Source organism: Gopherus evgoodei, chromosome 11, assembly GCF_007399415.2.
Source record: "Gopherus evgoodei ecotype Sinaloan lineage chromosome 11, rGopEvg1_v1.p, whole genome shotgun sequence".
NCBI lineage: Eukaryota > Metazoa > Chordata > Testudines > Testudinidae > Gopherus > Gopherus evgoodei.
In genome coordinates, this window is record NC_044332.1 from 24,320,365 (window position 1) to 24,333,692 (window position 13,328).

A 13,328-nucleotide genomic window follows, 5' to 3' on the forward strand; every position below is an offset into this window, starting at 1 on the left:
CCTATAATTGTTCCCCTTTCCCGCCAGCATCACTTCAGACTTACCTGAGTTCATACAGGGGTGTAATGGATCCCTGCCTGGCTTCCTGCTAGCTCAGTTAGTGGGCTTCCAGGGTCCATGGCTCTGGGGCAGCCCAGGCATAAAAACTACCCCATGGCTGGGGACCCAATGACTTCTAGGCGCCCTGCTGTAGAGCTAGGAGCCTAGAAGCCCTTGGAGACATAGGTATAGCTGAGCCTGCTCCCTGCTGCGGAGCCAGGAACCTGGAAGCTGTGCTAACACTGGGAGACCCAGCTTGAGGTGTGGTTCTCAAGGCTGCTAGCCCATGGAACCAGGCACCGAAAGCCTTTGGCTCCCATGCCTAGAGGCTCCTGGCTCTGCCATGATCCCCAGGGCTTCTAAGTTCCCAGTCCATCTGGGAGCCTTCTGCCTGGGAGCTGCAGCTGAGCCAGAGGCCTCAAAATTTGGGCTCCCAGGTTCAATTTCATTTCAAAAAATTTTAAACAAGATGTTTTGATTATATCAATAAGATTTTTTTTTCAGATGTTCCCTTCTGTGGGAAATTTTGGAAATTCCACTTTCTGTTCCAAAAGGGAACACCGTCACCCCCTCTCCTCCCATCCCCCCACCCCCGAATATTGGCATTTTCTGTAAAATAGAAATTCTGGCTTTTGATCAGCTTTAATCATTAGCAATGTTTTGTCTGATTCTTGCACCAGAATGGAATTTGCTTTATAGGATGTAAAATAACTGAAGTTCTTTAAATCACATACAACATTGCTTGGTAAGAATATAAATTTTACTTGGGCTACTTGGGTATTTTGAACAAGGGTTAATTTCTAACTAAACTGAATTTTTCATCTCATTTATAAGGTATACTAATTGCTTACAGAATTTTGACAAAAACAATTGCTGATTGCCAAAAAAATTTATTTGTAGTATAACTACAGTACATGTTGAGTAGTTGTTTTTCATAAGTCCTTAAACTAGAATTGTTGATTACACAAGTATATAAATAATACTTTAGTTTTGTACAGTCTCTGTCATCATCATCTTATCTGAGGATCTATTGTTTTCCAAATACTTTACTTTGCAATTTGCTTGTGAGGTTGGCGTGGAATATAGAGGGAACACTTTTGCCACCACAGCAGTCGATTTAATAATAATACAGTAACTTTATACAACATTTTGGGACAAGAAATGAAGATCACCACCACATTATGTTTGAGGGATTTAGGCAGGCACAATATAACTACCCAGACACTGGAATTACCACCCAATCTTTTTAGAAGAGTTCTTTGAGACTTCTGAACACTTCAGTTTTGTTTTTCATAAGAAATAGTAAGTGCAATATCTTTTGTTCATTTTCATGGTTAGCAAAAACGACCAAGAGAAATTTATGAAACATATTTCTTGCCTAGCCAAAGATTCTCATTCTTGTATTTTGAGCTGTTTGTTCTACTTCATCGCATAATTCTCAGTTTGTGGTATCTAGCTTCTTGGCAGCAGACACGATGTCATTAACACTCTGCTGGATCAAGAAAAAGAGATGGTGAATCTTACTGATTTCAAATAAATAGCTAAGGAAACAGGAGATAAAACATACTTCATAAGTACCTGCATTTTTGTGCTTTGAGTGTGTAAAGTCCCTCTTAGGAGCACTTGGTGGTTTTAATGAGGGTCACTATAGAAATGTGTGATAGATAAGAATAGAGAAATGAAGTCTGAAGTCTTGTCTTTTTAATAGACTTTGATGTATATAAGTATTGAAGGAGGTTTAGAACAGTGGGTGATGTCTGATGAGGTGTCACAGTTAGGCAGATATACATTAAGAGTGGATCATCAACACTAACTCTACATTTTTTTTGGAGTGAAGTTTAATATTTTTATATATAAACTCACACTTAAAATTTTAAAGTAATAACGCACATTTTCACATGGTATTGATTTAACAGGATACAAGTAGCTGGATTTATGGCTGTTTAAACAGTAGTTCATCTATGTGGTGAGTATAAAGGTTTCTTGTAATTTATTTGACTAGTTACTATAAGATCAATTTTGGGCATTCAGTCTTGTAACACAGAGCAATTTAAGAGGAAGAACTATAGGGATTTAAGAAGGATTACTGTTAAAAGTCATTGTTATCTGGTATAATGTACAATCAGCTTTCTTAACATTTAAATAAATTCAAAGCATAAAAAGTGACCTAGTATTTAAAGAAAAAAGATAACTCTCAACTTTTATGGCAGTGTAACTTATTTTGTCCCTGACTTGTATGTAATATCACTTTAATAAGTCCTCTGTCATGGGACTGTATCCATTGTATGCAAAGGATGGACTGAATGATCATCATCTTCCGTAACTACTACTATGAATTTATTGTCACTTGAGGACATTTAGGAATGGATGTGCTTGTTTTAGCAACTTTATTTTAGCAAATTAGATTATTAGGTTTAATTGATACATTTTGGAATTTGTAACGAATTAATGCAAATTGAAACTATTTTTAGGGCCAGATTCACTAGCCTTTTAAAATCTGCTTTGTTGCACTCCAACTGCTCAGAGCTGTCTTAAAGCAAATTTAATCAACTGCTTGGGTTAGGGGAGTCCCCATTTGGCATAAGGTCAGTGTAGTGGTCCTGTGCCTCTGTGTTCTGTCCCAGAAGTAAGGGAACATAGCCAGGGTGGTTGTCTGACTACCTGGTACCCAGGTGGTGTTATAGATGATTAGGGTTGGAAGGGACCTCAAGAGATCATCTAGTCCAACCCCTTGTTCAAAGCAGGACCAATCCCCAAATCCCTAAATGCCCCCCTCAAGGATTGAACTCACAACCCTGGGTTTAGCAGGCCAATGCTCAAACCACTGAGCTATCCTCCCCCGCATTGGATTAGGAACCACTAAGGTGTCTTTATAACCCCTTTCCACACCCTCCAGATCTGCATCAAGCTCTGCCATTACATGGAGTTGGGGCCATTAAGTCTAATTAACTCACAATTAAAAAAAGATACTATATTTAAGTCCATTTATTCAAACAGCACCATTTAAAGAGATCTGGAACAGTTTCAAATGTGGTTGTGGATTCTCAATCATTGACTATTTTTAAATCAAAATTGGATGGTCTTCTAAAAGATTTTCTCTAGGAATTGGTTTAGGAAAGTTTTATGGCCTATGTTATACAAGAGGTCATACTAGATGATCACAGTGGTGCCTTTTGGCCTTGGAATCTATTAATCTTGTTCTTAAAGTGCATCTTTTGAGAAATGTCTGGAATTTTGTTTAAAATATGTATAGCTGACCTAAAGTAAATTCATTAACAGATAATCATTAATCCAATACTCGCTTTGAACTGCCACCTGAAAGGTTTGCACCAATAGGCAAAGCTGGTGTTGCACATGATACACTTTTATAAATTCCCTTAAGCTGTGAGAACAGTGGATGCTTTTACTTATTGTGCATTACTTCAGTACAAATGCAGATATCAGTTCATTAAGTGTTTTCATTATGCTTCAAAAAGTTGAGGCTAATAACACCCAGATCTTGTGAATGCAGCGATATTGATACCTATACAGCTCTGGTTGAAATCAGATTTGCAACATCTCTGCTATTTGAGTTGTAAATTACTTTAGATTGCTAAATTATAATGTGTGGTATGTGGATAATCGTTCAGTTAACTATAGTTAAGGCTATGTTTTAGTCATTGGTACTTTTAGTAAAAATTATGGACAGGTCACGGTAATAAACAAAAATTCATGGCCCATGACTTGTCCATGACTTTTACTATATATCCCTGTCTAAAACTTGGGGAGGGACCCCTTGGGAGGGCGGCCCTGGAGGTGCCACAGGTGCTGGGGAGGGGTGCGTGGCCGGGGGGGGTGCTGAGAAGAGGAGTACTGCAGGTGCTGGGGTGGGGGGTATTGGTGGGGCTGAGGAATACTCTCTACCCAACTCCTGGAAATTGGCGACTCTAGTTCCATGTGCTGCCTCCGCTCTGCCCCAAGCCTTAGTTCTGCAGCTCCCTTTGGCTGAGAACTGCAGTCAATGGGAGCTGTAGGGGCAGTGCCTGTGGGCAGAGGCAGCACGCGGAGCTAGGAGCTGAGGGAGGGGAGTTGCTGTTGCCCTTCTGGGAAGCGCACCCCCCCCAGGTAAGCACCCCACCCATCTGCCCAACCCCGAGGACACCCACACCCACACTCCTGCTGCTGGGAGGTGAGATGGGGAGCTGAGACTGCCCCAGCAGTGGCCAGTGAACCTGGCTCAGGGAGTGTCCGAGCTGCTCAGGCAGGTCCAGTGACAAAATCCGTGACCTCCATGACGAACACGGAGCCTTAACTATAGTAGACTTAGATCTGTGTCCTGTTTTTAACCTTATGCATTTCTATAGAGGTAGAGAGAGGCTGGTGCATAAATAATACATTGTTACTGGCTAGCTTCTTTCATAATGAATATGTGCATTTTGTATAGTTGCACTTTAAAATATTTTAACTTTTACAGCCTGGAAGGTTTTGATTTATCCTGGAAAGCTGAATTACTGCCAACTGTTAAGGTAAATTGTACTATACGTTATTTTGTTGCAACAAACTGGGGTGAGCATTTATGTGAAGACGTTTTGTGTGGCTTTGTGAATAATTTAATATATTCGCATATTGTATAGAATTGATATGATTTCTAAGCCAGGTTTCCTTTTGGGATATATGCTACTGGGGGAGTGGGAAACATCTTAATTAAAAATTCAGCTTCTTCCCCATTTTTAAGGGTATATGAAAGTGATATTTATTCCATATCAATGACTTGGTTGTCAGAAGTCCAGCAAGAAAGCTGAAGTTTTCAAAAGGCTAATTCATTGTTAAGCCTATAGAAAACTTAAAAGAAAATTGTAGTTTACTAAAAATACACCAATAAAATTGTGTTTTTAAAAAAGCATCTTGTGTTTATAATCAAAGGAAACAAAAAGACTCTAAATTGTGTTTGAGTTGTTCCCAAATGCAACTTGACTTTTCTGTTGTTATTGGCAAAGTCAGTACCTTCTTCTGTCATTCTACTCTTGGGAGATTTCCCTTCACTCCTTTTCTTATTGCAGAAGGCTTAGCATGTATTTTACATCTTGTAGACTTGAAAGTTCTTCTCTATTGGCAGATATTTTCTTTCACTTCTAAAGTTAATAGCAGTTTGTAGCCACATAAATAAAGACGGCAACAGGGTTCAAACAGACTGAATATTGTGTGATATGCGATTGTTAATGAAACTTCAATGATACACATTCATCATAGCAGGAGAATATTTAAGTTAATAATCCATGGGGAGTGACAGTACATGAACAGTGGTAGTTATAGTAATCCATTTCTCAACTGCTGTCCAAATATATGCAATTTAAGGATGTATCTCATCATAATTCCTTCAGCACCTACTGTATCTGAAATCTGTAACTGGAAATTCATAATAAAATGTTTTACCTGTAGCTTTTTAATGGGAGCAGGATTGGGCCATCTCTAAAGAGTTGTGTACAGTATTTCAACATTTATATTAAACTTCAGTAGAGTACGTGATGTGGTGCACAGTGTAGTTCACGATAGTACACAGCACTCTTTAATGCAGGACACTTGCATATGAACTGTTTGTTTGTTTTTTCCTTAATTGTAACTGCTATTATTTGTGAAGCTTACAATGGTTATAAGTGTTCACGTTTAGGTGTGAGTTTCTGTGATGTACCTTCAAGAGGCACAGCACAGAATCCGGTGCCGGCAGTGTGTGGGGTGTGATGCTAGCTTTAAGTCTCCTCCTTTTGAGCACTCCCAATCATCTGTAGGGGCTGGAGCAGGCCCTGGCATAATTTAGACAGCCCTGGGAACCTTTCTCAGTGTCAGCAGCCTCCTGAGGCAGCCCCATGGCCTGCATTGCTTCTTGGAATCTCAGTAGCACTGTGGGCTCTGGCCCTGTCCTGGCATACCCCCTTAATACCAGGGCTTGCAAGTTTCTCCCCTGGCCAGATATCAGGTTTTTAGGGCCCCTTACCCCACATAAAAGAGCTGAAGTAAGAGTGAGGCTCTTGCCTGAGTTTTTTAACTGAACCAAATTATACTTCTACTGTAAGTAATTTTTGTTTTCCTGTTTTAGATTGTAACTCTGAAACTCCAGGAATATCCTTCTTTGTCCGATCTTGTAGTTTATGTACCAGCTATTAATGGCAATAAGGTAACAAAAATGAGACTTAAAAACACTTTATTCAGCATCTGTTAAAGACAACCAACTACTATATTTTGTCTTTATTGGTTGCAAGGAAAATGTATTAAATATGGAGAATTGCACTAAATATCTTTTACAAATTATAGTTCTGTCCTGTAGTATGTAATTCAAAGGTAGATTTTTCAACTAATTTAACATCTAGTCTACTGAAAGTAGCTATAATTCTAACATGAGTTACAGATTGTATATTTACTCACAAAAAAGAATAGAGCAGTGATTTTCGAACTGCTGCTTACTTGTGGTTCTAGTCTCTTCCTTCTGTTTATCTGCTTATTTTTAAGACAGCTCAATATACATTAATACTTTCCTAGTACTACGTTTTCATGTAAGCAGCTGCCCTAGCTGTGACAAAGATGTTTTGTGATCGAGAATGTGATAGTAGGTGGTCTGTATAATCGTGAATAAGAAGGGAGATTGTTTCATAGAGAGACCGTCTTTCTGTTAACTTATAGCTTTCAGGCTATAAACAGCTTGAAAACCACTTTTATAAAGGAAAGTGAGAAATACTGGTTTTAAGGTGAAGTGAGAGAACAGTTTTAAATGAACTAAATATATTTTGTAGATTGTGGACCAGATTCTCAGCTCAGCTCAGTCCATTTGTGCTGCTCCAAGGGCACACAGCATAAAGCTGTCGTCATTGCTCCGCTAAATATTCTTCTTGTGTGTGGGAATCCTTGAGGACAGGCTGCCATATACCACCCTCTTGTGCCCAGAGTAGGAGGCACTGACTTAGAGATATTAGCTCTCTGGCCATGCCGCAACACATTGCAGCTGGGTGAAAATCGGAGCAAGCTACTCTAAAGCTGTTCTGACTTGTGCTAGTGGCTGAACCAACGGCTGGCCAGCCAGCCACTGTAAATGAAGCATGGAAACGTGACTTGCAGCAACCTTTGAACGTTGTCGTCGTATGAGAGTATGGCCAGACTCAATACTCTAGTTTTATGTTCATTTCAGATCTATGCAATAAAATAATATGTCTATGTTGCAGTTTACTGTGGACTGTGAATTCTTTAAAGAGGATTCCCGAAGGGTACAACTTCCTGTAACACACCTTTTTTCTTTTGGTAGGTATAATGCACTGCTCCTGCAAAACTTGAAAACTGCATTTGTTGGCATATTTTGAGTAATAAATTTGGTCTATTAGGGATTTCATAAATATTGTATATCGGATGTACAGCTAAAGTATCTCAACTTCCAAGAAAAACCTTAGATGTAGTGAATTTTTCAAGCAAATCAGTCTCTCGTCCTTTACTTTTCTAGATTTACTAATTTTAAATAATATAGGGTTGTCATTTCTACAGGGCTTTCTTCAAGCAAAATTGTATTAAATTCAACTGGTCTAATTTACAATGTACAGCTCCAACACTTTGGCCAGGTAAAAATACTGAATTAAACAACGTTGATATTAACTAACTAGTTCCTTTGGAAGTGCAAGTGAATAAATGTTTCTTGTTGTTTTGTTTTGTTTAGATATACCAAGCTTTTAAAATCTACATTGAGAGCCACTGCCAACCACACAAAGGTAAATTTAATGTTTTCCTGACGTGCACATAAATGGTTGCAGTAAAGTATATTTTGACAGCTTTTTTTCTGTTGTACATCTGCCTCCCAGCTCTCTCATGTTCCGTACTGTAATGTGAGTGCTATCAAGTTCTTTACTTTTGATATAATTTTTTTTTGCTGTGAAAGTTGCCAGACTGAGCGCTCTGGAGACTGAAATCCTCTGTTCTGTCCAATGAACAGATAAAATATGGGCAGTGTCTGTACAAGCTTCCCAACCCTGTCAGTGTGCTTCACCTCTCTTTCTAGAAGGACCATTCATAAAGGTGAGGGAAGTAGTCCGGACTCCTTAACTATTCCATCCTTGGTGTCTCTGCAAAGAGAAGTGCCACTTATATTAGTGAGCTTTGGTTAGGTTGACACTGTCTGTCAGGATCTGGACTATGAGTTCTAGAGTCCTTGTATGGTAAGGGCTTTCAATTGCTATTGACTGAAGTGAAATCTGAATTGTTGACTTAGGGATGAGACGCTCTGTGTCTTATTACTGCTTTCCTGTACCATTTAGACCCTTCAGTTTGGTGTAGAAGTTTTTTATGGCTTTTAATAATGAACCCAAATCATCTCTGCATGGGTCTCAATCTGTTTACACACTTCTTTTAAACAAAAACTGAAAAAAATTCTGTTGTGAATACATGTTTCAAAATAAAAATCCATAATCTGTATCACTGTGTATGTGGGAGAGTGGTTCTACATGAAAATAATTAGCAAGGATTTTCTAGGTTCCCGAAGGAACCATGCACCATGGAAGATCTTACAAGGACTACAAAACGGTCCATATCATATGCCCAACACTGGAAAAATCTGTGATTGTGGCAGAAGGACACAAAAAGAAGATCTAGGCACACTGGTGTACCTGTTAAGTTTTCCTACTCTGCTTATTGGAGGATGGTTGACACATTTCACTCTTAACGGTGATAGATAGATAGGGATAGATAGATAGATAGATAGATCTCAATCTCACACACACGGTATTCCAAACTTTATACTGTCAACCAAATTTGAACTCTCAATATATTATTATATGGCTTTCAGTTTAGATTTCTTTCCTTACAGATTGATATAGTCTATATTCTCCATTTATTCTTGTTTTACAAAGTATCAGTAGTGATTTTTAAAAGTGCAAATTGTAACAGTTGTTGCAGATATTTGAATTGTAAAAATAATCCAATAGTCGTGTTATCCACTGCGTTGAACTGTGAATGAACTACAGTAATTTTAATCTCATACAATAATATTTCATAATTCATTTTTACTTCTGTTCCTTTCCAGGAAGAAAAATGAGTGTTTACAGACTCCACGTACCATGGTCACATGAAGACTCAATAACTGTCTCTAAGTAAGGAGTTTTGAGAGTCTGTTTTTCCTTGTTATCTTTTAAAGTAGAGTTTACATCCCAGACATATTAGAGGAGTAAACTTTCTGGAATTAGATTTCAGTTTTAGACATTTGGGCTGCCTCTCTCTCCCTCTAAATACCAGAGAGAGTTCAGATTTGTCCATGAGATTCAGGGGATTGGCTGCATCGCTTGCACCGGATTCTCTAAATCCACCAGTGAAGACGGATGAGTATTTCAGCGCTCTCTCTTTACACGTTGCAAATTTTTGCTTGTAAAGCTGATTTAGGGGAAGCAACAAGCAAAATCTTTACTCCTGTCACTTAAGGGGACAATATTTCCTATGCTGTTCTTTCTCTCTATGTGCTCCCTCTTCTCCCATCAGTGTAGACAGACCATACCCCTGCAACAATCCGAAGTTTGAGGTAATATCTGTGCAGGAAAACCTCTCAGAAGCTGTAGAAGGGATGCTGACCTTCACCCTGCCAGGAATGGGGGCTTGGGAGTCTGGGCAGCTTGTTATGGTGTGTCTGGATTTCTGTACAGATCTTCTCTCTCTCTCTCTCTTTCTCTGTCCTCTGGCATTGATCAGTCAGTCCTCTTCAGCCCTTGGGACTCAGCAAACTGGACCTTCCTCACTGATTGACAGCTCTTCAGTAGTAAATCTAAAATGTCCCACAGTCTTGGGTCTGGACCACTTCTAAAGGGAAAAGCTTCATGGTTCAATTGCATGTGCTTTAAGTGGATAATTGAGTCATTTGGTAAGGAATCTGGCATCTTACCAAATGACACAGTTATCCACTTAAAGCACATGTAGCTCTCATGCACATGCAATTTCATTCTCTCCGTCTGCCTAAGAGGAAGATCTGGGGTATCTTGGACGTTCTTCTCATTCCTTTCCAGCGATATTTCAGAGGACGAGGAGTGAATACCAGGGCTCAGAACCCTGAGATAAAGCCTAAAATGGAACACCAGGCAAAGAGGAGACTCATTTCCTAAAAATGAGCACTGTCCCAAATCCTCCAAAAAGATAATCTGAACTAAAACGGTCAAAAGCCGGGGGGGAGCCAGAAAAAAATTCAGTTCTTTGTTTTCCATGATAACCCTGAGCCATAGAAGCTTGAAAGGTTCGTTTCCCATCCGGGATACTCTTTTAGTCCATGGAGATGAATGTGGTGAAGAGGAAGACCAAGCTTTAAGCCAAGGCAAATATCTTTCTAGGGTGTGAGGGCAGGCCACGTGAAGGGGAGAGCAGATGGGCAACATAGAATTGTCCCTGATCTAAGTACACCTCTACCCTGATATAACGCTGTCCTCAGGATCCAAAAAATCTTACCGCATTATATTGAACTTGCTTTGATCTGCTGGAGCATGCAGGCCCCCCACTCCGTCCCCCCGCGCTGCTTTACCGTGTTATATCTGAATTCGTGTTATATCGGGCCGTGTTATATCGGGGTAGAGGTGTATGTGCTTGCCTAAGAGAGCATAAAAGTATAATTGTCATTAGGTTATTGCTAACCACTAAATACACTTGTACCCCGATATAATGCGGTCTGATATAATGCAAATTCGGATATAACGCGGCGCACTCTTGAGAGGAGGCAGAATGGAGATAAGCTGGGGTGGGGGGCCCCAGGGAGGGCTGCAGCAAGTAACGGGGCACAGAGGAACCATTCCCTGCTCCAGCTCATCTCTGCCTCCTCTCCTAAGTGTGCTGCCATCACTCTGTTTCTCCCTCCCCCACTTCCAGGCTTGGCAGGCCAAACAGCTGATTGGCCTGGCAAGCCTGGAAGGGAGAGAGAAGCAGAGCGGAGGTGGCATGCTCAGGGAGGAGGCGGAGGCAGAGCGTATGTGAGCTGGGACAGGGAGCAGTTCCTCTCCCTACCCTGATAGAACGTGGCCTCACCTATAACACGGTGAGATTTTTTGGCTCCCGAAGACTGCATTGTATCGGGGTAGAGGTGTATTTAAAATAGTGTCTACAATTTATTCTAATGGTTCTCATAAATAACCAGCTGCTCTGGCCAACATCAAAAGCTTGTTGGGTTTGAGGTTAGAATATAAAATGGGTTTGAAATAGGATTAATTGTAATACATTGCAGGTTACAGTTAGATTTAATGTTTTGAAAATAGTCTTTCCTGTTCATTTCAGAGCTCTGAAGATTCTCACTTTCCCTTTTTTGCACATATTCATCCTCCTAAGCTCTTGAAGGCTCAAGCCCCAATCAACGGTTTACTTGCTGAGGACGGGATTGAATTTTTTGAGTCATCAGAGCCCATCACTCACTCAGCTCACGTCTGAGTATTATGAGGCCTCCTTCCCTATAGGATTGAGTACCCTGACCCGTGCCAGCTCAGAGAAAGAGAGACTTGGACTGATGTTCTTCATGATCATATAAATCACCACCACTATGCCATCAGGCTGGTCCTTGCTGTGATGCTTTTGTATGTTGCTAGTGTTTTGCAGCCACTTATATTGAACACACTAAAATATTTCTGTATCTTTTGATTATAACTAGAGCATTTACTAATTGTTTTCCTTTCAGAGTTCCATCTTTTACTGAGATTTCTGCAAAACTGCACATTGCACAACCTGAAAATGACAGCACTGTTGCAGTATTAAATATTTATTCATCTTCAGATTGTCAATATGAAGTAAGTAACAGGGGTTATTTTCTTTACCATATATAATTTGTCTCTCTCTCTGCATATTTTGAGGAATTTAATTTATTTCTTGCTCATCAAATCTAAAGGTATTTAATATTCTCAATCACTTTTTATTTACATAGTGCAGTTAAAAGTAGTTTGTAGCAGGTGAAGGGCTCTTAAAGGTGGGCTGATGTCATCAAACAAATAAAATCTTTTAAAATGTTACTTGAACTTTCCCTGTGTGTCGGTGATATGTACTTTTCAACTACCGATCTGCTGCTGATACAGAAGAATTTTTTTCTTTCAGAAACCAAAAGATAAAATATAATGTTAATTTTCTATTTTTTGTGCTTAGCATTATTCAAAAGTTTCATCCCTTGACAGTAATATATGACAAAATATTAAAGTTCTTTTTAATATGTGTGTTCAATTAGGTAACCATCAAGACCTCATTCTCACAAGTTCTTGGGCAAGTAAGGAAACACTTTTAATGTTTAATTTTGTTTTGTGTATCACTAGTGTAAGTCTGTGGTTGGCCCTCTTGCTTACTGACAAACATAAATGAAAGCACATGTGACATTCTTAGGTACTGTGTCTTGAGTGAAGTAAGTCTGTCTGGTATCTGAGAAAATTATGTGGACTATAAAAGCAATATTTCAAAAGAGTGATGTATGGAACGCAAAGTTCTGCCAAAAATAGTGTTCGGATATTTTTTTTTTCTTTTAAATATGTATGTTATTTTAAAACTAGCTGTTTTACTATACCCTTCTTACATTCTCTCAAGATAGAGTGTGCGTGTGACTGTAAGATACCATCCAATGTTAGATTAAAGTATTTTTACTCAGCAAAACAACACACCAGGATAGATGTTGCCCTACATTTTTAAAGAATTATAAAAAGTATTCTAGCTTTCCTTAGACGTGTGTCGATTTTGTTTTGATTTTTTTTTTTTGGTGTGTGTGTGGATGGGTTATAATATATTTTGCACTGATTCTGTCATGGCAAGTTGTACTAAAAACAAACATTTAAAATTTTTAATAATAGTTAATGGTTAATAACAGAATTAATGATCTGATTAGCTGTGACTACAAGGTGTTTCAACAAACTAAATTGAACCAGTTAGTGTGCAATATATAAACCGTTCGTATATCAGTAAGAACAGTGACTGTTAATATTAAAAAGAGTCTTAATTGTAACAAATGTGTTTTTAGCACTGGTTGGGTCACTTCCCTTCCTCCATTCCACTTACCACCCAGCTTTATAAACTCAGTAGGCAAAGATACAACAAATGATAAACATTAAGGGCTTGTCTTTACTGCATTGTCAGGTTGAGCTATAAATCAAGTTTTTCTCCCACTCCCTGACTCCCATCTATGCACAAAAATCTTTAGGACAAGTTAAGTGGACAAGTTAAGGGAATAGCCAGCATGGATTTGTAAAGAACAAATCGTGTCAAACCAATCTGATAGCTTTCTTTGATAGGATAACGAGTCTTGTGGATAAGGGAGAAACGGTGGATGTGGTATACTTAGACTTTAGTAAGGC

General features: G+C 39.1%; 1 protein-coding gene across 4 annotated transcripts in view; it reads left to right on the top strand.

Moving 5' to 3' along the window:
• The window catches only part of PGAP1 (post-GPI attachment to proteins 1), a 68,008-nt gene that overhangs the window by 33,894 nt on the left and 20,786 nt on the right, over nucleotides 1-13,328 (top strand). For all 4 annotated transcript variants that reach the window (XM_030580240.1, XM_030580239.1, XM_030580241.1 and 1 more), the window contains 9 exons: nucleotides 1,956-2,005; nucleotides 4,493-4,544; nucleotides 6,113-6,190; nucleotides 7,230-7,305; nucleotides 7,543-7,616; nucleotides 7,712-7,763; nucleotides 9,071-9,137; nucleotides 11,681-11,789; nucleotides 12,218-12,256. In XM_030580240.1, coding sequence (XP_030436100.1) covers nucleotides 1,956-2,005; nucleotides 4,493-4,544; nucleotides 6,113-6,190; nucleotides 7,230-7,305; nucleotides 7,543-7,616; nucleotides 7,712-7,763; nucleotides 9,071-9,137; nucleotides 11,681-11,789; nucleotides 12,218-12,256 — 597 coding nt within the window. The remainder of the gene's footprint in view (nucleotides 1-1,955; nucleotides 2,006-4,492; nucleotides 4,545-6,112; nucleotides 6,191-7,229; nucleotides 7,306-7,542; nucleotides 7,617-7,711; nucleotides 7,764-9,070; nucleotides 9,138-11,680; nucleotides 11,790-12,217; nucleotides 12,257-13,328) is intronic.